Raw genomic sequence first — 26235 nt, 5'->3', positions numbered from 1 at the left:
TCTCGAGTTGCAGAGCGATCAGTTCTACGGATGCAGTATGAGAAAGAAAGAGTAAATGAGGCAAGAGAGAAGAAGAAAAAGAGAGAAAAGAAAAAAAAGAAAGAAGTAGACGGGTTGAACGAATGAAAGGAAAAATAGAGAGCTGAAAGCCACCCTTCGGCAAACGATGCAATTTCCGTGACAAAGAAACCATCGCTGACGATCAGCAATATTTTTCACCGCGCTTCACATAAACGGTACCTACATGGAAAAATGAGTGACACGCGATGCGATGCGATGCGATGTCCCAGAAATTGAATTCTAGTCCTGGATCATTTGATTTTAAAGATAAAACCGCCTATTTGCCTCTTTCGTGTTCCGTATTGCGCGTTGCAAGGCAACTGATCCATAGCTGTGATCGACTTATACACAAGGTTGCAAGCCTTTTTTCCATGTCGCAACAGAAACGGTATCCGACTTTGATATGGTCTAAAAGGCGAACGTTTATTCCACGATCTCTCGAGATAGATATACTGCAGCCACCGCTGCATTTCCAACCTGTAACATGCACACGATGGTGAAATTCGTGTTCTTATTACTGCACTGCACTGCACTCCGATGCAATCAGCCTTTGAGGCTAATACCGCAAACGTTACGATGTACGCAACTGGTATTTATAGTTGTATAATTGGGGCAATTAAGAAATCATCACATATCGACAAAACTAAAGGTCGCCGTAACAATAATCCAATAAGGTAAAATTGATCCTGTCATCATCTTGAAAGTCTAGGTACACGTGTTTCTCTCGTTCGCCGTTTTTCATCCATCCTCCCTCGGTTGTAACACGCACGTTTATTTATTTTCATTTTCTTCGTTTCCTTTTTCGGGCATGATAAAATTGTTTCGCGTATGCCGCATACCGACACGAAACGGCATTGCGCGATTAAAGTTAAGCCGCAAACGAGTTTTCACGAGTCAAGTTTACTCGCGGTTGCTGGTTATACACCCACAGCTATCCGCGAATCAATGATCCAACCAGCCAGCCGGTTCACTCCGCCACCGCGCGGTGAAGAAGGCAGAATTTCGAGGGCCACTTTGACGAGGAATGGCGAAAAGTTTCTCCACTAAATAACTGGGAAACCACACCAACTTTCCTCGGGTACAACGCCGGAGACACATTCTGCGTAAATAATTTACAGGGTTTACAAAAGACAGGGAACGCCACAAAATCTCTCGCCAACTTTTTAGAATTGATGAAGAAAAAATAAAAAAAATTATGCAGCAGAAGGAAAAAAAGGGAAGAGGATCGGTTTTTCAGCGCCTTCGTGATCGTACCGCGCAATGTGGAACAAAACGAGTTTAAAACCCTATAATATAGGGGTGAAAATACTTTCATGGGAATATCGTGAGGATGAGGTATTGTCAAAGGAGCCTTAGCGAACAGACCTACCGTATAAAATAAATTACAAAAGCATAATGGATGCGCTCTAATTGGACGGTACAGCATTCTCTGCGGGAATGAGACGGGTTAGAATTTTGAAAGGTAAAATTAAGGAGAGAGAAAAATGGATTATGATTGAGAAAAGGTCCATCAACGAATCCGAGGGATCACGTTCCACTTCTTCACTGAAAAACGTATAACGCGCATTGAAAATCGGATTTCGTTTCGATAATTCGCGCATTGTTTATTGTAAGAAAACATTCGCAATCCGCAATTAATGTCACTAACACGGTCGATTACATACAGCGATGCTTGTGTTTGACCGCTGATTAGAATGAGAAGCGCGTGTGCCACGCGAGCGAGATTAATTGAAGCAGTATTTGGTCAGTTTGCTTTGTCAACGAGGGTCTCGGTTTGTGGGAATGCTTTTGAAGCCAAATGCAAACGTGACAGCTGAGGAAAGTGAGAGGCAAAAAATGGAGGAAAAAACGGTCGTCTCGTCTAACGAGATTTTTATTTATAACGATAAATTTTACCGCTCAATAAGCATTGACGGAAAATTCCGCGAACAGAAACAACGGTTGCAGGTTTACGCGCGGCAAGAATGTTAATTAGCTCTAAAATCCAACCTCAAGTATTTGACAATTTGAAAACTATGTTGAGCCCCGAGATCCGGGAGCTGGATTTCTCTGCAGCTTGCCTTCTTTTTACTCCACGAAGAAATATGAGTCTCTAAATTTATCGGTCAACGACCGAGTACCGGTGGATAATAAATCGGAACCGAGTCGGAATTGCGACGGCCTCGTTTTTCAAATCTCATACGACGATCGACCTTTGACATAATGAAAGGTGCTTCGTCGACTGACCTTAAATCCTTTGTACCATTCCTTGATGGTGGCTTCGTCGTACCGCGTGTGCGACTTCAGGAAATCCATGTCCTCTTTGCTCAGCTTATCCTTGCTCCCGAAGCACCCCATTTTTTAACCTGAAAATATAAAGAAAAAAATATCATTAAATTTTCAGAACAAAGTAAATTACGACTTTTCTTAAAGGACGGAGGGGACTATTGACAGAATATTTTCTCGACGTGCGATTTCCATTTTGTCGAACTCCGAAAACGGGAAGACTGACGTTTTACGTAATGTTATTCCTTACACTAACGTAACGATCGCCTGCCTGATATACTTGTACTGTACTGTACTGAGTCTAAATTGAACACACGTGAAGTACCGATAAAGTCTAATTTTCGAGAAATCAAAACATTTTTGTCTTCAACATCCGCAGCAGCAACTTTGATAATACACCTTCGTGACGCCCTCGCAACGATTCGTTTGATTATAGGTGTATGGAGAGTGTGGGTACAACTACGGATTGCAGACGATATTATGTCATTCGTGACCGAGTAAAAGGTACATTATACGCGGCTCACAATCGGTCTAAGTGTAATATAGTATAAATCGTACTTCGTTGACCCTAAGTGGAGAAAGTGGTGGCGACATGGGTTAGGTATGGAATATTGGCCAAATTGCGCAATAGGAATAACGGGGTCGTTATACCTGTGACACAAGATACGTATGACGGAATATTTTTTCAACAGCATGGCTACGTTCCTTCGCACGGTTGGAATTTGATTGCTAACTAGTCGTAGGTTACGCGTATAGTTTTTATTTATTTTTCTCTTTTATTCCAGTCCGTCTGTTTTTTACAGAGCGCAGAAAACAGACAGAAAATTTCGTGGCGTCCGCCTTGATGAACGCAAGCCAAGCTTCGTTCCCTTTGAAGCGCGGAGCTTCGTGATTCGACGATTTTCCTTTTTATTTTCTATCGAATCTTTTTAGAAATATTTTCGCATGGCTACAGTTTCAAATTATTAGTTTGCGAGGTAGTTTTCTATACAATGATTAAGCCGTAACTTATTTTACCGTGACGAGTCGTTGGACTAGCAATTATCGATCACGGCGCAGCCCGTGAGACGGCCAAGTATTCAATTAATAATATTGCGCATGCAGTCTTGATCTACAAATCAAACTTGCTAATGAGCAAAGCGATAGAACGTTGCTTGTTAGAGAGACGTTACTTAGTAAGTAAGCCACGGAGGGTAGGACATGGAATAAGAGAAAAAAGAGAACAGATGGAATGAAAAGATGGAAGAAGTAGGGAGAGAATGTGCAGAAGAATTCGGAGCTGATAAGTTGTTCTCCCCCCCCCCCCCCTGCAGATGTCACCAAAGAAATAGTATTGGAATAGACAGAAGCCATTCGCGAGAAGAGAGGAAAGTAGATGAAAGAAAGAAGCGGTATAACCACAAGAAGACAAAAAGTCCTGCCATACGGCTCAAACGAAATCGATCGCAGGCCTGATGGACTCGCCTGTGGAAACGCCATGAAATCAGCCCCCCGCCCTCAGCTACTAAAAAAATAAAAGAGCCCCGAGAGTCAACCGCGAGAGACGGAGACGTGCTTTTTTCGTGGACGGCCGTATATAAGTCACTAACACGTAAGCTGTCGTCTTTGGTATGTACGTATATGTATAAGGAAGGCACGCACGCTTTGTTGTAAGGAAAATCGATGCAGCTGGATGAAGAAACCGTCGCGATCGAGGAAAAATTGCGTAGGTGGTGTGCCGAGATAAAATTGATGGACAGTGAGTAGAGAGCCACGCGGGAAAAGAAACGGAAGGGATGAAACGCCGGAGAAACAACGATATTGGAGTTGCGTCACGTATAGCGAAATATTTTTAAACGATTATTTGAACAGTCGTCCGGCCCGTTTCAAATAGTTCACGACGTCTTAATTGATTGTAACATCAAGTTGCGAATCGCGATTGCCGATTATTCGACATTCCGTTATAATTTGATAGTTGGATAGATTTTTCTTCCAACACTAAATTACAGAGGTTTAGAAAATGAAAAGAATAAAAAATTTATTAGTCATAGCGAATAATCACCGATAATGTATGTCTATTATAACTTATGCGAGAGAAAAATTTTAAGAGAAATATGGTATAGAAAGAAGAGGTTAACGGTTAAAAAGTTTATGTGTAAATCAGGCCGATTGAAAAAGTGAAAAGTATTCAGATACTTCTTTCTTTTTCTTTTTCTTTTTTTTTTTTTTTTTTACAAATTTCATTTCATAGCGTGTAACACGAGCGCGAGTATAAGTTAATTTACGCAAAGTGGAGGCCCGAAAAAGAGGAGTAGAATGAATAATAAAAGGATTTTAAAAACGAACAGAATGGATGAAAGTTTTTTTGCTGCTCGTGATGTTTACACACACCTTTGGTTTGTGATTATATTCTAAACCTATTGTAGATAGAGTGCTCGATAAGATGCATATCCGGTGTTTCATTGTCAGTGCCCGGTAAAGTATTCAATCATAACGTGACTAATTGTGAGAGTCAGTAGGGAGTAACACGAGAAACTGGGATAAAAAGTTAAATTTCGCAAAACTCATTGTTGTTTTCCCTCTTAATTGTACAGTACCACGGCTATGGCACGAGTGTCAATGACGGCGAAGATTGTGTGTGTAATTTTTTGCCGAAGGATATTTAGATCGCGAATACAGGACAGTGTCGGCAATAATTGATCTCGCCCCAAGTTGAAGTATCACGTTCATTATACGATATGTAAATGTTACCTACAATTTACACAATTTTCCTCTGCAATGTAGGGTCGTCGATGAGCAGGAGGCGCCAAGGTGAAATTACACGGTAACACAGATTTATACCACAGCTTGAGGTGAGCTGGGTGAATAATACGAGTAAAAGGAAACAAGAAAACGCAAGGGAAGATAATTCTCAGCGTGTGTAATACGAAAAGACACGACGAGTACGGTGTGCGAGAAGCGAGGTGAAAATGTCGAGGGTAAATAAAAACGGAACCGAAGCTACGAGAAACAGACGTTTCGTATGCAAAAATAGCGAGTCGAAAACGCGCGTGTTTCTCATCACGATCGGTTGCCCGAATAAATTACGCGGGAATACAAATAAAGATACTGTTAAAAATTCTCGATAGAATAATGAAACGGGTTGAAATAAGAACGCGAACGCGTTCAACAATCGTGTTATGTACGTAACAGGAAACGGTATTTTTAGAATCCCAGCAAAAGATATTAAGCCACCAGTAGTGGTACGAGGGTAAGGGTCGACTTGCAGGGATATGTTGTGTTTATGATGTTGGTTTAACGCGTGTAACCTCACATGCGGCAGGATCCGGCCAGCTATATACATCGGACGGCAAAAAAGATTGCCGCACTTGCTGCCAGCGATGCGGCTTGGTGCATACGCATCTCATCGGAAGTAACGCAGTCAGGGTAGCGACGAGTTTTTCGAAACAAAAATTCCGTGACATTTCCACGGTTTTCCAGGTACGTGACCACTTTGGACGCTACGATGTAACAAGGATTATATTTCAACGGGTAAAACTACAGATTCCGCGAGTATTCGACGAGGACGTCGACCCTGTAGCACTTCGCCGTTTCGGGAGGCCTATTCTAGCCGTTTAATCTCAGTCCTAATTAACTCTGACCTGTAACCGCGGATCTGGATAGCGTGCTCGCAGGCACATCCATAGGCACACATCGTACCTGGCTTTCGTGCTCTCCGAGTATTTGACGTTTGACCTGAATACGTGCCTCCGGCTGACCGCTTCATCTGCATACGTTCTGTGTCGGCGACGTGATCCTGCAACCGGGGCTACGTTGGGCATACGCGTAGACCGATTGACGGATAAAGCTACGCACTCGTCCCCGGGTACGTGTAACAAATAGTGAAAGTCGGCTCTGTCGCGTTCGGACTTTCTCCGTCCGCATGCTGGACTATTTCTTGATAAGATAAGAACGGGCGAACGTCTTATTTATGGTGGTTACTTTTTTCGTTTGCAGAGTATCATTTCTTTTTTTTTCTCTCTTGTCTCTTATTTAATCTATCTTTATCTCGCGACCATTAAAATGGATTTTCGTTTCATATCGGTCACCGTTACTCGCATCCTTGCAAATATGTAACATTGATATGGGACGAGTGTCGATAAATTTCGGAAGCCGCAATTTCTGTTGGAATACCAAAAACTCGATACCGATAGCTAAGGTCAGTGCTGAATACTTTAACATATCAATGGCAGTCGGTGAATAAAACCTGAAAGTCAGACGAGACTTGGTTGTTTTTTCCTTTGTCATGCTGAAATGGTTATTTAATCAGTATTGAAGAGTATGTATTATGAGAAAACGAAAATTAGGGAAACTGTAAATTCTTACGTTCTCGAGTCTGCAATAACATGAGCTAAAACCAAGGACGAAATACCAAAGTAAATCGTTTAGTGCCGGTAGCCATCTGCCACCCGACGTTACGCTTCAACGAGATTTTCGGGTAATCGATGGATCGTTCGGTTTGGCTCAATTTGAATTTCTTGAACAATAAGACGCGAGACGAGCCGAATCGCGAGCACCTAAATTAGCGAGAGTTGTTTTCAAAGTATAATTGGTTTGTTTTTACGACGAAGGAATGAGTAAAGGATAAAAATAACGGAAAAGCTTTTTAAATTATCGTCTATATAATCCGGATCGATCCGCGTGACAAATAATCACACGTATACAATTCGTATCCGGCAAGCTGTATAACCTTCGTTAGGAATACAAAAAAAAAAAAATGTGTGACGTGTGTTATAAAACTGAAAAATTAGAGGCGTTAACAAGTAAAACCCGAGGTAAAAAATGAAATTTTGTCATTAAATTTGAACGTTACCGTTGACCGTTTTGTATTCTCTTTCCAGCCGACACGATTGATTACGATTTTCGGTATCAAGCAGCTCCTTCCAACATCCAATAATCTCAAAGGTTGAAGAACGAAAAGGATGCAGACAATGTGAAAGTACAAAACTACGAGTACTGAGAAAGGTCGATTTGAATATAATCCGTACAAACAACCAGCCGGATGCATGTTCTTTATCTAGAAGTTAGCTTCTTCCTCGGCGCCAGCCGCAAGCTCTGACTAATTACTGGCTGGTGTATCGACACAAGACGAACCGCAGAAACCAAGAAAATGAAGTAAAAAAGGGAGAAGCCGAAGCTTTCAACTTCGACTCAAACACCGATCGAGCTGACAGACGAGGCGCAGGTCTTGCAGCGTCTGTTCGTGAGAAGAAAAACAATTTCTTGGCCGAGCTTTCGCCGCTTCCGTTAGCCGGTGGAAAATTTTTTCCGACAGGCGTATAGGTTTACCTTAGCCAGTATTCGCTCTGTCAAACTGATATCGAACCATCGAACCGACGCCCCTGCAAAAACTCAAGTGAAAAACTTTAGTAATACCGAAGATCAAGTCGGAAACTCGAGTTACGCGCAAGCTTGCCACGAATCGAATATTGACATCAGCGACTCGTCACCGGAAAGTTATACCCGTTGTCCCTAAAATCCTCCGACTTAATACCGAAACCGTTTGAACAGAAGATGAATTAGACTGCCGCGAATGTTTGCCTCTGACAAATAACTTTCATCAAACTGTCCAATGAGAACGAACTGCTTTCAACAAATCGCAAATCGATATTACAACAGACGTTGAGAGGATACGTTGTTTCATAAACTGTTTCAGAAAGACTTGAAAAATTGAGGAAGACTTTTAGAAATCGACGACTCGTTTACCGCTGCTCAAGAACTTCGCACGTTTACTCTGGGAGCTGATGATTAGAATCGCGGAGCTGATGCATCATCCCTCACCCCAAGTTGGTTGATCAGGGATACATCATCACCGAGTCCATAGCTGTGGTATTGATCTTAGCACGGGTGTTTTTTTCTTTTTCATCCTACCGTGCATCGCGCTTCCCATGAAAATGACCAGGCAGCTTTGGGTGTTTTTTGCTACTTCGTTCCGAGGCGTCCCTGTACTTCATCGTTTCAATAGCTACGCCGTCATCCGAGTTTGATAAATTAACAAACATACGTAGCGCCTGATAACTGAGCAGCGACGTAGGTGAAGCTGTCTGTGCCGGATACGCCGGATGAAAAATTCATCGAACGTAGTCAGCTTCGCGGTAGTCTCGCCGACCGATAACCTTTGACCCGACAAAGCGCTGCCCGGGAGCGGTTTGGAATAATTGAAATATGCCTTCGATTTGTTCTTTGTTCCTTTCCTCTTTCGGTATTTTTTTCCCCGCGCCAGAAATCACAGCCGCGGCGATTTTAAAAGTTTTATACGACTTACGTGCCGGAGTCGTTTTACCGATCGTGCAACGAATGAATCATGTCGAAATACGCTCGTGTAATACTTGTTTCCATTTGACATCATCAATCCACCCGTAAATTTCCACACAATCGATGCACAGGATATATACGACAACCTTAGCTGTCAATAATCATGTCGGAATGTAAAAGCCTATTATGTGGCGTGAACCTCGATCAGAACTTGTTCCACGCGAGTAAAAGTATTCCGAAACGACAGCTAATAGATGAGTCTAGTCGTCCGTTCTTCGATTCATCGGGGCACGATCAGGTGACCATTGCGAGAGCAATGAAATTCTCGATTGCAAAACTTGTTTCAGATAGACATGTGAATTATTTCTCGCGAAACTTCACCGACAACTTGCATCTCTCAGTGACCGACACGTCGTAAAACATGCGAATCGCTGTAATAAATCTTTGAAGGTACGTATGTGGACCTAGTTTTTCAAAGATTCGAACACCTTTCGTAACCACGACCGACCATTGGTCCGAGTATCTAGACTCTACCCGATAAAAAGATTTAAAAAAATCGTAATAGTCGATTCTGGAGTTACATTGCGTGAATTATTTCATTTGTAAATTTAACACGGCAAATTTTTTCGTGCAATTTTAAACATCACTAAAGCCATGGGGAACAACTCCGGTTTCGCAGCTAGGCGTGACACTAAAAAAAAAAAAAAACCTACAAGTGTTTATCGATGCACGCTTATCTTTATCAGAGTGAATAATTTTCTCAAGTCATTATTCCTACAATTTCTTTTTCTACGTTATTCACTTTTCCGTCGCAATTTCGTAGCAGGGGGAAAACGCTGGCGGGCGAGAAACAATGAGGAAATTATTCAAATCCACTCGAAATATCTCCAGTGGTTTTGATCTCACGGGATTTTAAGGTCCGTCCAACAAGTGAAGTCAACAGGCTAAACTAAACTGGGATGTTCGTAAACTGACGTGTTTCAATGAAAGTCTAACGGATGCGAAGAATGGTCATTTCTTTCGTTATCTACAGCTTGGCGTCTGGACGTTGTATACAGGTTCAAAAAAATCAACCTCGTTGATATTCTACTGGTCGCAAAACTGCGGCGTATTTAGCATCCCAGAGTGTTGATGTTGAACGAAGTTTAATGGATATGGATTGGCCAATTAGAGGAATGGCGTTTTGGCTTACCTATCAAGTGCGTCACTGTCTGGGTATATTCCGTGGAGAGCGAGGTGTACGGTGAGAGAAAGATGAATTCTTTTACTCGACACTGTTTATCGGTAGATCGAAGTCGATATATCCACAATCATTCGTTGGCAATATCTTATGCTGAGTAAACCATTTGATTGATTGAGCACACACAGTTGAAAAAAAAAAAAAAAAAATTATAAACAGCCGTCGTCGTTCTCGCAGTTTCGCACTTTATTAAATTTCTCTTTCGACACTGAACCGCTGCATTCGATAAATTCAGAGGTTAAAATCACGCGCTAGTTGATTTCCTTGTAGAAAAGTCGACGGTTATCAAATCGTCATACGTATTGTACAAAGTAAGGGTAAACCCTCCTCCTTCTTCTCGGCCACTATATTATACTTTACGGAGATGAAATTATTTCAAACTTCTACCACCATCGGCACACCGTATTGAAACTGGACAACTTGCACCACTGCAACTTTGCGTATAGAGAGAGAGAGAGCGAGAGAGATATAACGGGGTAGGCGGGGAAGGACGGGAGGGAGGGAGGGCGGGAGGGAGGGAGGGAGGGAGGGAGTGAGACAAAGATAGGTCGAAAAAAAAAATCGTAAACAAAAACCACACCTCTGTCAAGATGACTAAACGGGGAAATCTTATCTCCGCGAACAAGAAGGTAGCGAGTAGGTGATATATCGTAATCCAAGTAATCGCAGCGGATTAATCCCGGCAAGAATATCCCTCCGCGGCGTTTAGGGCTATGTTGGGGTAACCCGGCGTTTTGCTTCGAGGACTGTTGCTTCTCGGCGAGGATGTTCGGCGCGTTGAAAACTCCGGCGTTACACCGTGTCCGCACTGTACGTATCCAAGGGATCCCCCTCGTATCCCAGATATCATTCGCGATTGCGTCGACGAGCAACTGGCACGACGGGTGTATCGGATCGCCGTCGTCGTGCTAACTGACGTTGCGTCGTTTCGTTCGTGCTGAGAGCGAGCGGCCTACTAGCATCGCAACGGTTTGATGCCGACTCCCCGTCGAATCCCCGTCGAGTCCCCGCCGAGTCCCTCCAGGGTCGCGCGCGCCAGCCGATCCTGCGTGCTGAACGCCGGAGCCGGAGCCTCGAGGCACGCGAATCCCTGAAAAGGCGAGATTCAGCCCTCCGCTAGCCCTTGCAGAAATATAACTGAATAACGAGAGGGTGGCTAGGCGTAATCGATCTCTCTCACCTGCGATCCCCGCCTGCCCATGTACTGCTCCGCGAGCAGCCCTTCTTGCGATACAACGCGGGTATTAGTTTTATCGAACCGTGGATCAGCCCTACCACCGGCGGCTGTCGCTATCTTTATCGAGGTCTTTGGTAGCGATGTCGTCATCTCGAGACGGCGCGACCATACCTCGTGCGAAAAGTGCCGGGCATGTCCTGCGTACTTTTTATGTTAAACCCGATAAACACCCGGGGTCGTCGTCTGGTGTGAAGGCTCTTTTTAAAGGTTTTGGGGTATTTTTGTTTTTTTTTTTATTTTTTAAACAATTCGTTGAAACAAAATCACTCATAGTATTCACATTATATTTATTGACATTTAAACAAACTTTGTAATTTTTTGGAAACGAAATAGCGAATACAACCTAATGCATACTGTCCGATAGGAACGTATGTAAAATAAAGTGTAGACATGATATCTCAAAAAGCTCTTGACCGATCGTACTCAAATTTTTACAGCATCTTCATTAAACCTATACCTATCGCGTGAACTGCGATAATCATGATTGCTTTGGTAGTTTTTATTTTACAAGCTAAACAAATGAAAGGATATGCAAACTTCAAATTTTTTTTCGTTAGTCTAAAAGAAAAAAAAAAAAGATTTCCTCAAAATCCTTTGAAACTAGACGACCATCTTGATCGAGAGTTATCAGTCGGAATCCTGTTTATTTGGTAATTCTCTTTCGCACCTTTCCTCCGCGCCTCTCTATTCTCCTCTTCGTTGTCTTTCTTTTGAATTACGCCTGTTTATCAGTGAACAGATTATGTAAGAGTGTCAGGTTCGTTAAATTGGGTGCGTAACACGCCTTCCGTAAATTGGCGACTTGGTCGATTCTTCGTTATTTACGTAGCGAGTAAACATGAAATGAAACTTTTAGAAGCGGGAAATTCAATTTAATTCCCCAAACTCTTGGAGTCCGGGATAAACAGGTAAGGGGGATTAAAAGCCAAGGGACGAGAAGATGTCGTGACTTCTCAACGTCGAGAAAAAGTACAGGTCGGACGATTCCTTTTCCTCGACTTCGTTGCGTACATACGGCACAGCTCCTAAACTAATCCCCTTGTTAAGATAATCGATAATTCCTCAGTAACGCGGGCCAATCGATTAGGTAAACGATATTTGAAGATATGCGAACGGCGGAACGGTGCGCGTCGTCTGATAATTTGGCAATTCACGGCATCGCGGAGTTGAAGAACGAAAACATCATTATTCAAAATATTTTCTGCCTTCCCGTCAAGGCAGCAGCTTCAACGCCAACTACAGTGGGATTACAATGTGTGTAAAAAAGAGTCGTCGCAGAGCCGGTAGCCGGTGAAAAGTAGCTTTACCCTGCAATGTTTTTTGCAAAGCATTTCTTCCGTTGTCAAAGCCGTTATTTTCAAGGGACGAAAAAGCACCAAGAAGAAAAGATGAAGAGCTTCCGTTCTTTTTTGCGCACAGCTTGTGAATCTCTACGCAACCCTTCAGTTTTGTATAACTTGGCTATCTCTCATCCGTCATCCGTGATCTATCCATCGGAACACGGATCGTTGGTCCCGCACCCTGTATAAATTGGCGTAGCCATATGGGACAGGCTGACCGTTCGCCGTTTCGAAGTTGTCGGAATCAGGTGGAAGGAACCATACCGAGAGTTACGGAAACCCGGTGCCCAGGTTACGCTTAGGTCAGCCTGGGTTGTGTTATACGTAGTTCCACGGGGTTTCCGCTGGTCCACCCAAGTTTATTTACACCAACCAATATCCAAATATCGATCAGCCCAACCGGTTTACTTCTTAGGATTCAGTTTACGCGAGCATGGCGAAACTTTGCTCACCAATTTCACTCAATTATCTCGACTATTTGGACCCCCGCCAGAGAGAGAGAGAGAGAGAGAGAGATAGTTCGATATACGCTAGGAACAAACTGTGGAGACGGCAGATAACCACGTTACCGTGCTGAGAATAGTTTACGAGCGATGCCAGCCTACAGGCGAATGAATCTGCGATCAGTCGACGATGGTTGTGGCATTTTTATATTCTTTCGGAATAACGCGAGCGAGAAAGGGAGGAAAAATTGTGACGAAAATTAGTCATACCGGAGTAGGAAATTGACTTCCCAGTTTCGTTGGGACATATTACTTTTCACCGAAAACGACAACTTTACGCGAATATAAATTTGTTTTTTTCTTCCTTTACACAGCCAGACGTATGATCTTCGACTTGTTGGACGATGAATTTCCTGTCCACTAGCCATAACCCTTTCAGATCGATGGCAGAATTTTGATTCATCACGCGCTTCGAACACGATACTGCGACAAGGGCATTTTGAAGCATGCGAAACGAGTAATTGCAGCAATTATTATCCATTACATTGGATCGATATGTCGTTACTGTCGCTTTGTGGCAGCAGAAGTATGTAATTGAGGACATTACGGACAGACTGCAATCAGAATATCATTATTGTTATTCAGCTCCCGAAAGCTTAGTCGTGGAATGACTGGGAGACGCGAGAACTGAGAACAAGCGGAGAACAAGGGGATGACACCTTGAAAGAATGGCTTATTTATGATTATCTCTTGGGCAAAGTTATTTCGTTTCGTGCTACAGCGGCAGTTTCTCCCAGATGTCTGCGGGGTAAGAAATAAAATGTGCGCCGTGTTATCCCGGTGTTGAGCCAAACTAGCGATGAAATACCGCAATGGGAGACCGAGCGGAGTCTCGTGCTTTGGCACATTCCTGACAGCCCCCGTAAAACTTACGTCTCCAGAATCCTCCCGGGATTCTCCCCTCTCTCTTTGCTCATCGAGAGGTCACGATCGCATATATTCGTCCACGCAGAATTGTAAGAATTTAGAAACTGAATTAACCCGGTGACGGTACCGGTAGGCTGCGGATTACGATCGGTGATCTAAAGTCTTGCACGGTCGACATCCAAGAAGAACAATAAAAAAAAGCCGCAACAGCCCAATGTAACGCCATGGAAACGAGTTCATTACTTGGGAATATATCCGAGAAAATCTGAGGGTATATAATCACCAAAGACCGATAAAAACTGCGTGAATTAATTATCGTCGCCGTCAACGAATCGATAACTTTCAATATCCGGTACGGTGACATCGCGAGGTGTAGCCTACATCAAGTAAACCCGATCCCAACGGGATGTCAAAGGAGCAGAGGAAAGCGGAATAGGGAAGGGGGCCTTCCTCGTCATCTTTTCGCTTACTAATTATTCGATTGGTACGGACTGGGTTACGTTTTCAGGTCTTCGAGTGCACAACTCTCTCCAATTTCTTTGCTATCTCAATGAAGCGTTCGACGTAGGTACGCTTGGGAGAATAATTCCAGAGAGCCAGTTTCCAGTAACGTTTCAACATGCGACTTCCGCCACGCTAGTGCTGCACCGACTGCATCGAGCATCGTATGCCCGTAACTATGGATTGTAATACGCAGTGACCGGATACTCGCGCCTATTCATACTTCAGCACAGTCGTAACCTTACGATCACAATGGAGAATAACGGAGGTAGGTTTGAACTTGGTAGCGATTTATTGGACTTGTATGTTTCCGCACGGGGATTGTATTAATGCTCACTGAAACGTTGTGGCGATCATTCGGGAAATGTCTAACGAATCGCGTAATGATACAGCAGTACGACTTGGAGGAATGTACGAGAAATGTCTAGGAAACACTGCTCGTTCGACAAGAATGATTGGGAGCGGTTTTTGTAAGCTTTCATGCCAATACTTGACAGATTTTATTGAAACTTTCCAGAATAATGTTGAGAATAGTGCCCGTTAGGAACGAGAAACCGAATTTCAACCGTTCGGACGCAATATGAATGGGTGGCCTTCAATTACATCAAAGTTATCAGCGACCCGAAGATCATTTCCCGGATGGGCAGAATCGATAAATGTCTTCAGGAGTAGAGATAGGCCGTAATACATTATCAGAATCGCTTCCTGCTGTCTCGAATTCGTTCGCTGCTTGACCTTTTTCACAAGAACTTGGCTTGTCCAGCCGTCGGCGGAAATAGAAACAGATAGCGTTCAGTTTTAGCCACGTGGTCGGAGAAAGGTAGTTTTACAAACTAGTATTATCAAGACCGCACCTTTTTTCCAGAATTCTGCAATGACGAATCGTTTCAGTGATGATAGTTTATCTACATCGTTGAGTTTGAAAAATTATAACCATACCAAAACGGATCTATTGTACAAGCCTGTCAAATCGTTCCCTAATAAATTTTGTATCCAATTAATCGCGATGAAACAAACATCATTTTCGTGAAACATTTAGTAAAACTTAGTGCGATAACGACAACGTGTATAAATCTAAAAAAAAATCTCTACATTTTTTAGCTTTTATAACTGAGGAAATTGAGCGTCATCAAGCGATACGGAGGAGACTTGATCGAATTTTAATTCGATATTAAATATCACTAAGAAGTGAAACTTCGACGGATTCGAATAAGGGTTCCGAAGAAATCAAGGTACAATTCGAGAGTTCAAATTACGTAGGATATCTACAGAAAATGTGTAATACAATATTGTATCTGCCGATAAATAAATTGAATTAATTATGCATCTGTGCAGAATCGATGGTAGATGGATCTCGGATTATTATTCGTAAAAAGTTGAAGGAGGACAGAGCAATCCGTCGTCGCTCAACATTAGCTTACCATTGCGTATACCATCGTTTCAGCAGGTACAGTTTGGCATTTACCTGTGATTAAGAGAATTTGAATGATCGTAAATCAGGCGTTTGGTGATTATCTTGAGGAGCCTATCCTATCCAAGGCGGCCAAGTCGTTGGCACTAACAATGTACCGAGTCTGCATGTGCAGGGGTAGAGTGGCGTCGAATCGAGTCATTGGGCAATGTCTTGTTTGAAATGCGCAGCAATTCATTACCACGATTACCGTATTTGGACGTCTCCGTAAGAACGAGTATGTCAATTAACCAATGGCACGTATCGTATCGGAAGATGTGAAATTCAGCTCTGAAGAATCGGACGACAGAGCTCACTCTGTCACATAGGCATGCGTTGTACGAATAATATACGTTGAACTCAGAATTCATTTTGCCGAACGTTAAGGCCTGGTTTTCGGATCGGTACGCGTGCGAGACCGTGCGTTGCATTCACGGCTATGATGCCACACGTCAGGTTTATTATTACTTTTTCAATATCATTCTCTCCACTCCCAAGAAGGCTGGCAACGCAATCGAATTAATTTGCAGTCCAGTCGTCGCGGTTTCAATCGTTACTGACTAAACTTTCACTTTCGATCGACCGCAGATGGAAATGTAGATACATAAGTAGCGAACCCGTAATGGTTACAGATTGTAGCATTATTCGTCGCCCACTGGGGCAGTCAGTTTCGACCATACGATACGAAATGATGCGTTCAGCAGGCACCACGCACGGTCCTCGGTGAATAATGCAGAGGAGTTACAATATCGGAGGAAGAATGATGGAACGGCGATACGTGTCGCGGCCACGTTCGTTTCGAGAGATGAAAACAGCGGTACGACCGCAAGATGGCGGCAAATATTTACACGCGATGATTAAGACGGGAAAAAACGTTTTGAGAGAAATCGAGGTGAAAGAAAAGTTCTACTCGTTTAAAGGAACGAGGGCAAAATATCCAGCTGTGTGTTTTTCCCCGCACTGCAATATCCGGCAGCTTTTGTTACGACTACGAAGTCTGCGGATATGGAGATTATATATCAACAGAAAACCCGCGGATTGTTTAGCGAAGACAACCAAGACTGATCACCGTATTCGAGTTCCCGGCACCCTCACGTCCATCCTGAATCGCAAGTGTTACGTGATAGTCTTAGGCACGATTCGAGGGTGACTATAAAGCCGGGGTCAGAGTTCGTTCTTGACGACCTTAAGGGCCGCCTGGTCGTTGCGCGGAATCACCTAAAATGAAGGTGGCTATTTCAGAGGCGAGCGCGTTCATTGTCTGTCGACGTCGAAATTGCGAGAGCTCGACGTTCGCTGTCAGGACGAGCCAAACGCGGCTAGACGAGAATTTGCCGCCGAGTCGAAGAAAAAAAAAGCTCGCATCGGCAGAAGCCCAACGATGATCTCTTCGACTGACATTGACTCGACTTTAGTTTTTTTTTTTTTTCCAACAATCATCACTTCCATCTCTCGGAATTTTGTACGGACATGCAGTACAGCAGCTGACCCAGGAAACGGTGAAGTAGAATATTATACGATCGGAGCCTTGTTTTGATATGCACACATTGGCGAACTTATGGCGTGGCAATAAGGATATTCCGCATCGTTAAATTCGATGGCCTCTCACCTCCCCCGCAAATTGTAATATCCTGATTTTCCAGAACAGCTTTTCACTTCCACCTCTTTCGCGGAGCTTTTCCACCGTTCACTGGCATGAGAAAGTACAAGTGGTAAAAGGGCAGGAGGTCGACCTCAACGCGGAACTCATTTCACATTCACGTACTGTGATGTTGATTTTCCGACACCCCTTCCAGATCGCAGAGGAACACGAATGTAGAGTCGATCCTTTCACGGTGTCAGAGAAAACGGCAGAAGCGGTATCGGTCAGTGTCGTTTCACTTTCGCCGTCTCGCGACAAAATGGATCGTGGCTCTTGCGATCCAACACTACGCTCGGGACTGAGTTACTTTCATTACTCCAGTTGCTCAAAGGATAACGAACTGATGAATGTAGATACAGCAAATTGCCTCGGCGTCGGATGACAGTGGAAGGTAAAGTGGGTAAAGTGGATAAAGCGGGTAAAGTGTCAACGTGTAGAACAAGACGCCGATTAAGATTCCTGACGCACGACAGAGAAAATTCAAAGTTTTCGACGAATTCGGGATCGAGTAATGATATACTTAACATACCATTTCTTGTTTAACCGAGGCTGAGCACCTGACATAATCACGTTGTCCGCTCTGTTGGCGTGCAGTAGCCTTGATATTGTTACATTAGTACGAGTGACCCGCGTAGCAAAAATCTTTTTCTCCCCAAGTAATGTAATACGTCAACTTCCCCTGCATGCAGACGTTATTGGAGATCAAGTACGTGTTTTACTCTTTCTTTATTTTCCCTCCACGGTCCTAAAATCGTTTTTCTCTTTCTTTCAACCTCTCCTCTCCCCTCTACTTCCCTTCGATCGCCAAACTCCTTAAAGCAACACCTAAACCGATTCAAATGGGCCGAAATATAATCAGTTCCGAACGAAATCGTGCAGATACCCCGATAAATCACTGTCTCGTAAGTGAAGACGCACGTCACGCAAACCGATTACCCCGAATAGAGTAACGATTCGTTACACTGCCGCACAGCGTACGTCCATCACTAAGACCAACGACAGCTCTATCCTTTCTTATAGAATTCCAGACGACGCCTGGGTTGAAAAATGGTGATAATATCGCACCTCGTCGACTCTTGCCGTTACACAGTCGGTCACCTTTCTTTTCAGGCCTGGTTTACTCGAAACGTCGAAGAAAAAACGCCGCGGCAATGACCAATGACGAGGGGGTACATGCTGGGAGATTTTAGGGGAGCGGAGCCGACTGGCTCTTAGTTAGCTGGACAACAAATTGCTGACGTCATTGTCTCGGAAAGCACTGTACTCACGCCGGAATATCGCGGTTCAGCACAGACCGTGATACCAGGCTTTGCGGTATAGACATAGGCGTAGGCACGCCTTACCTCGTATTATACTCGGAACAATGTAGGCGAAAAGCGTGAGTAAACTTCTCTCGCAAGATTGGACGTTTAAAGTTTTAACGACGAACGATATCCCTGTTTAATTTGCCTCACGAGTTTAACGCCAATTTTCAGCTCTAGAATAGACGAAAACAACAGATGTGTACCGCTGATCCAGTGCTTTTCAAGTACGCGATTCTCCATACGCAACTCAGATGCTGTTCTTCGTCGGTTTCCCCTAAATAACGTAATCTGCGATCGTGAAAAAAATCTTCTCGGATTTTATCGATTCGTTACGCGCTTGTGGTGAACGTCGTGCGAACAACGAAGCTGACAATTTCCATTTTTACCACATTATCCTGACCACTATTATCGAGTCTCGTCGCCAGCGTTCGTGAAGCTGAGGTTATCGCGTTAACTTTGGAGCGTGTGTATAGAGTCTTCTAGTTTGAGCAAAATCATCTAGATAAAATAAAAGTAGAAAGTATCGAATCGACGGTCCAACTTATATACTCTTGTCTCACGTACGGCGACACACACTTTTCCCATGACGTGAAGAAAAGTAGGTGGCCGCGATGGGTGAGTCACTTTGTTTCCAATGCAAAGAGGTGTAGGAAAATGATTACAGGATGAAAGTTAAAAACTTCTTAACTGACGAAACTTGTGCATCACGAGTATTTGCTCGCAGTACGAGAGCACATATTGTCAGAATATTTCCAATTTTACTCGTCTCTCCTCTTCACGGAAGGAAACGCTAGGGGGAGGGATCAAGGACGGAGGAAGACAGAGCCGAACGAAGCACGATGTTCGAATAGCGACTTCCGTTAATTTTAGGCAAGAGAGAATCTGTCCTTCCTGATATTGAGGGGTTGAAACTTTCATCGAGAAATGCAAACCGTCCGACAAATGGTACAAAATCTTGCGTCGCATAAAGCAATCGAGGAAACAACGATTCGTCGTAGTTCATACAAGTAGGCTAAGTAGGTATTATACCTACACAGAGAATTGAGGCGAACACGTGGGTGCGTAAAACGGATTCCAAGTTTTCACTTCGACCGCAGTAAATATGAAAAACATCTTGGAAAAGTATTTTGACCGGATTTCTTTAAATTGCAGTACAGCTCACGAGGGAACTGTAATAAAAACAAAAAGTGCACGAATAAACAAAAGTAGGTAGAATTTTTCTGCACCAAGAAATTCCTGACCAAATGTAGGTTGAGTTAAACAAAAAAATGAGGTCAACTTTTGTCTGCAGTTTCTCGTTGTAAGCCAAACGTGTGGAAAACTTTTCAACTGGTCCAAAGACGGTTCCGAAGTAAGAATTCACCGAATTTCCTCCAGCCTACCAGACGTAAGCATTCATGATTCAAGAGACACGCTGTGCAATTGTTAAAAACTCGTTCGAGCTTCGTGGAGACGAGACGTCGACAGAGGAAGAGTGAGAAACATCAATCATACCTATCGAAAGGAGATCAGAAATGCGCCCACATAGCGTTTTAGGCTCAGCAGTATCTACAAAGTAAGGAAAAGTGACACCTAAAAATTTTTATTAACGACAACGCTTAAATTTGTCAGATTCTCCACAAAAGTTAGGCATGAACCTACCGCTAATTTTACGTGCGTAATGATAATTTCATACTTATATGCGCTATGCCGCCATATTGTTATTAATTTCGATAAAAAAAATTCTAAAATGTTCTTGAAACTACAAATAATAAAGCCCTCAAACTCGAATTGCTCCAAGTGTTTTCATTTTCTCAAAAAAAAAAATACGTATTTGTTATTTCGAATTTTCCTTTGTTCACGCGTATATTCGATGTACCTGATTGGCACTTTCCCGGGTACAACAGCTGCAGAGAATCACTTATCGCCCTGGACCATGACGGCGAAAATTGCACGAATCTGTTATCCAGCGAAAATAAGTAAATATCCGAAACGAGAATGCGCGATTCGCTTCTGTTAAATTTACGATTAGCTCGTTCGACGCAAAATTATCTTTTCCTCGTTCTCTCGTTCCTCCCGCTTCTGATAAAACTATCATGCCAAGTTTCAGTTTTGTGACCTACATTTTTCGAACCGGCGGAGACGGTAGCTGCGGAAGCATAGCTGATTTATACCGACTGTTACGAATCGTCGTACGTTCGTTCGATCATGGACGGGTAACGCTTCCGAACTCTCCGGCTGTTCGAAAATTTGATAAACTCGACAATCAGACGCCTTTTATTCTCTGAACAATGGTCAATTGCCATGCACTGTACATTGTCTGCGCTTGACAAACGGTTTTTAAATCAATGCTCATTTCAGCTTATCATTAGCTGAATTCAATTCGAGGGGCGTTTCGGGCAGGCACGGTTACAGATAGGTGCGCACCGTGATCAATGACACGAGCTTTGCCTCCGTGTCATTAATATCTATCGGAATTCTTTCACTCAGCGTACAAAAACGGAGCACAGATATTTCTCCGCAACGCTTCTTGCCAAGAGAGGTTCGTTTTACCAGCAAGAGAACGCGGAGAGGTTATTCGTAACCATTTGTTCCACGCATCGCGGAGAGCTGGAACGAAACGCAGCCCCGAAATCCGGTAATGGTGCTGTGATCGATCCAGCGACAACTCGCGGAGGAACGAGGAGGCTATTTGTTTAAACCTGGAGCGAGGGTCTCGGTTAGGCAGCTCAGCTCGAGCCGCAGGTCCACCATAGTCTTTCGGTGATCCGCTCCCCTAATGAGCAAGCCTTACAGCCGAAGCTTGGTAAAACGAGGCAGAAAACGCGCTCGTCTCTGCGTGACGGGTATAAAGACCGAGAGGTGAAGAAGAAGCGGGAACGAGACGAGATAAGAAATGTATTCGAAAAGTCGTTTCCATTGCAATGTATAATTTTCACCGAGACTTCGGCTCACCTGCAACTCACCGGCCAATCGAACGGCGAGTGTAATATTGCTTTAAATCAATATTTTTCCCGCCTCGCCTCGACGGACGGACGGAGAACCGCAAATACAGAACGACGGCATTTCCAGGGCCAACTTCTCGGGTTCGGCTGGGTCGGCGTCGAGTTATCGATCCTCGCCTACCTGCCGGAGACCTCCGCGGGTCGAGCCACCCGGCACCCAGCTGGAGGAGCGATAGAGAGAATGGCAGGGAGGATGGACCCGACGGAGACGACGACGGAGGAGGCGGACTCCCGACTGGCTGACGTTGGTCAGCCCGGCTGTCGCTGCGGATATTTTCACTCGACTCGAATTACGTTACATCGTCGTATAGCCTGCTCGGCTTTCACGAGTCCGTTTGTTGTCTTTTTCGACAAGATTTTTTTTTTTTTTCTTTATGACCTCGTTTTTTTTTTTTGTTTTTCTACTTTTTTTTATATCACAGTGTCGAAATTGACTTCACTGGCCTTTTCAAGGATGCTAAGCCACGAATACTATTTATACCGGTTTTGCGGTATTCCAATTCCGTGAGTTGAAGAAAACCGAAATGAAAAACCGCAGGCTGTGTGATTTATACGCGGTAAAACGAAACAAGGATAAGATAAATCATAGAGATCCAATGTCAACGAATGTTGCGGTAATAGTGAAGTATCGAATTGTCATTTTCGTTTCGAAACACTCGTGACCTTTGTTCAATATCATCGATGATCCAAGACATTCGAAACTAAAAACTCCTCAATTTTTCCTGTAACTTGTTTTTAAACGATCGAAGCAAAAACCTTTGTTTGTTCTCATGGTTTCGATACATGGGAGGAAAATTTTTTCGAATACAGAAAGATACTCCCGAAAATCACCGCGGTTCCATTTCCCTCCGCGGGATTACAGAGTGCATATACATTAAACCAGAACGACGGTATTTCTCTCGGTTATGGATGCGGATGAGCCAGCCTGCCTGTTTCTAAAGCCAGCAGTTTCCCCTCCCGGGTGCGATAAGCACCGGCTAGTGTTTTTTTCCCCCCTTATGAACTTGAGAAAATAGAAATAAATTCTCCAACCCTCCCGAGGACGACAGCGACGAGGACCTTTTTTACGATATCAATAATTTTTTTTCCGCAAATTCGATGTCTTAGTTTATTAGGTACCACCACCCGAACTTCGATCATCGTATTTTCGTATTCTTCAAATTGAACCGTAAGTGTCCGATACGGTTGGGCGAAAGCGAGGGGCGATTCACTTAAGCAATTAGTTGGAAATCAGTTGAATTCAAGCTATCCTCTGACATTGAAAATTACTCGGGAGTGGTTAATGATTTCCAATTGAATGGTCCCTCAATTTAAAGTAACGGCAAAAGGTAAAAAGCTGGAAAAAAAAGTCATAACAATAATAAATATGCATATTCGTATTTTTACACGAACACAAGAATGTCCGAGCCCCGAGCTGTTGCTCAACTTAGATACGAAATGTTGGATTCCAGGAGCATTGGGAAATGCGCAACGCACTTTGGTAAAGATCAGAATCAAACAACAACATGTGTGCCCGACCCACCTGGCTCCATACCGCGAAAAGAAAAGAAAAAACAACAAAATGATTCGAACGGCAAGGACAAAAATTTCCCCAAGGACCCGAAGCATGAGAAGGAGAGACGGCCAGACGGATCCCGCCATCCGTCAAGATTCTTTTCTCGATTCGAAATGGAACTTTACCGCAAACCCTCGACCTCCAGCTACAACCGTCCCACAATTTAAAGATCGATATTCAATCAGCAAGTTTAACGCGGAGTTATTAACTTTTAACCTCACGCGTGATATGTGACAAATATCGCAAATGTATACCTCGCATTATTGCATAACGGAAAAGAAGAATAGTCGAGGGGGGAATTATATAGCGAGTGCGTATACCTGACAGGGAAACCGTATCGGAAACACTACACAATGAGTGAGAATATCGAGGCTCGGATGGAATGATTCCACGCGGCGCAGATCGGTGAATAAACTAAAACATGTATCGAAAGGTAGACTGACTGACTGACTGGCTGGCTGATTTGCTACAAGTGGAAGCTGAAAAAGACGAAGGGAGAGAACCTCAACTGTTAGTCAGACACTGTTTGTAATCCACAGGGTATCGTCCATTACCGTCGAATAACCTGGAATGTTTATCCCGCGCTCCCTCGGCAATAAAATGGAAAACAACGCTATCGCTTTTTACAGACAGGATAGGTGTCTGCGCGTAGTCCGACCATATTCCATTCTGTCATAAAACTTATCGTTTTTTGTTGAAACATATAATGTTTACATTTCTAATATCCCGTTCTGAACACAGATCATATGGAGAATACTGCAGGAAAAGTTGCGGAATGAACCGGAATTGCGTTGTTACAACACGATAGATAAAAGCAGCCGGGCAGAGTATTTGTTCGAAATTGAGACGGGGGTAAAAAACGAGGGGTTTCGGGGGTCGGCTGGGAGTGTTGACCGGCATATCGTCAGACGTACTCCTGTAGGACCTGGGAACAATTTCGAGCAAACTGCGCCCTGCCCCGTATCCGAGAAGTGCATCGAACGGTATAACTCGGAATTAAATTTCTCACCGTGATAACATCGTCGCGTCTTAAGTAGGAGAATTGCCTTGGGACCACCTCCCTCCACCACCGATTCTCTTTTTCTCCTCTTGTCTTGCTCTCCTCCTTTTCCCGACTCTCGTCCGTTCCCTCTGGATCCTCGTAATCCGCTCTCAATATTCTACTTGGAACGCACTGGCGACACTCCCGAGGCTCGGGCTTTACGGTGAAGAAAAAGACGTCCAGTCGGACGTGATTGAAAACGTAATGCCAATTCACCCGGATATAACTACGGGTGAGGGTACGACGTATATACTTTGCTCAGTCATCCGGATGCAGAGTTTTATTACCGTCCCAGGTATCGGCTAATTTCAGATTCATCTATTCAAAGATCCGTCCTCCGTTTCTTTTCACGGAGATGAAGAATCATCGGCAGTTTTACTTTCCAAATTCCGATCACTGATCACCGCCGTCCGTCAAGGGTCGAAGCGTCGACGATTCGACGTCATTCGCATTTCTGATCTCGACAAATATTGAAATATTTCAGCATCCATCTATATCCGGACGAATCGAGAAATTATACAATTTTAAACCATTCGAAATGAATGCGAAATCTTTTTTCCTTACATCAATTCTCGATGGATTGATCCTAATAAGTCACGCGGGTTCTCACAACTAAAAATTTCATTACTTTCTTCTATTTCCAAGTACGAAGATAAGCAAATTTTCCATCCTTCACCGAGTTTTCTCCGAGTTCCAACATAGTTACCTAGGAGTAACAAACAAGCTCTCGATCATTCGATCCAGGTCAACCGTGCTTCTTCAATTCTGAGTCTGAGCGAAGTGAATTCTAATATTCGATGTTATAACTCCTCACTGACAGCAGTAATCGTTGAATAAAGTTTGTGAAAATACAGAGGTGACTGAATTGTGACTCTTGGAAACTACTAATTTCACCAATAAGAATAATTGATAATATTTCAAGGTCACCGACAAAATTTTATACAACTACGGATAATCGTGCGTCTTGTATTTTTTCCCACACGCATTATTCGTCGACTGTGTCAACCCGGCTGAATTTTCGTTAAACTCGTTGCATAAATTTTGACACCCTCTGCCTGCGGGTTGTAAAACATTTTCCGATCGATTTTTGACCGCTGTCGCAACTCACTGCAACGAAGTTTCACCAAAATGAAGAGATTTATTAAAGAACGTTAAAAACCCCGAGATCGCAAAGAAAAAAATATTTGTGTGCGTAAAATTGGGTTGAAAATGAGCGGTGACGCATTAACTATGTCGCAACAATGACTATTGCGGAACGCGTTGAAGTTGGACTTGAAGAGACTCTCTAAAAAATTGGTGAGCTCTGAAAAGCCGGCTGGGTTAAAAGGCCCACCCGTCGTAATCTGGTGGGCTATACGCCTGACCTATACGCCAGTTAGGGGTGGAATTCGGGGTTGGCCATAGACACTCGCCCGCCTGGCTCCCTCCATTTTTTCCTCGGTCCCTGTTTCTCGGAAAGGGTAGCTTACAAGACTCAAGGCAATCTGCGATCCCCGTGACGTCGCTAACCCCCAAAGATCTATTCCGAGAGAGATCCATGCCGTATCATATTGTCTGCCGCGAAAAGCATCTCTCGCCTAGAAATCCCAGGTGTACGAGCTCGCTCCCCTCAGTCGTCTCATTATTTTTTTTTTTTTTTTTTTTTTCGTTCTTTTTATCATCTCGCGAGGAAGCCGACGGATACGGTGCGCTAGAATTTTCATCCGGTTAGACGGAATGACGGAAAAATTATACGAACGATACGATGAATCCTCGTGAAAATTTGGTTATTGGAAGGAAGGTGAATCGCTCGGAAGGATGGTAGGCCTAGAGCCTAGAGCTTAGAGTTTAATCACTTCGGGAGCTCCGCTCGAGCCGCGATAACCATCTTTCACCACCTCGATGCTTCTCTCTACTTCTTACCTATACATCGAAGCTCGAACTCAAAGCTAGCGCGTCACTGATTGAGCCGTAGAACTTGCCGCGAGTTCCC

The 26235-nt window shown here is 43.7% G+C and overlaps 2 protein-coding genes across 6 annotated transcripts in view; both read right to left on the bottom strand.

The window, feature by feature from the left end:
• Nucleotides 1-26235, bottom strand: part of Nca (neurocalcin homolog) — a 113285-nt gene that overhangs the window by 41813 nt on the left and 45237 nt on the right. The window lies entirely within an intron of this gene.
• LOC124210960 (neuronal calcium sensor 2) overlaps nucleotides 1-26235 on the bottom strand; it is a 98619-nt gene that overhangs the window by 27404 nt on the left and 44980 nt on the right. For 2 of the 4 annotated variants that reach the window (XM_046609459.2, XM_046609460.2), the window contains one exon: nucleotides 2287-2405. In XM_046609459.2, coding sequence (XP_046465415.1) covers nucleotides 2287-2397 — 111 coding nt within the window. In that variant the 5' untranslated portion in view covers nucleotides 2398-2405. Of the gene's footprint in view, nucleotides 1-2286; nucleotides 2406-9790; nucleotides 10319-10418; nucleotides 10809-26235 lie in introns of those variants that run through there. The other 2 variants (XM_046609461.2, XM_046609458.2) reach the window with 2 other exon arrangements.

The sequence above is a fragment of the Neodiprion pinetum genome, chromosome 2, assembly GCF_021155775.2.
Source record: "Neodiprion pinetum isolate iyNeoPine1 chromosome 2, iyNeoPine1.2, whole genome shotgun sequence".
Classification (NCBI taxonomy): domain Eukaryota; kingdom Metazoa; phylum Arthropoda; class Insecta; order Hymenoptera; family Diprionidae; genus Neodiprion; species Neodiprion pinetum.
This window is presented reverse-complemented; position numbering and strand designations above follow the sequence as displayed.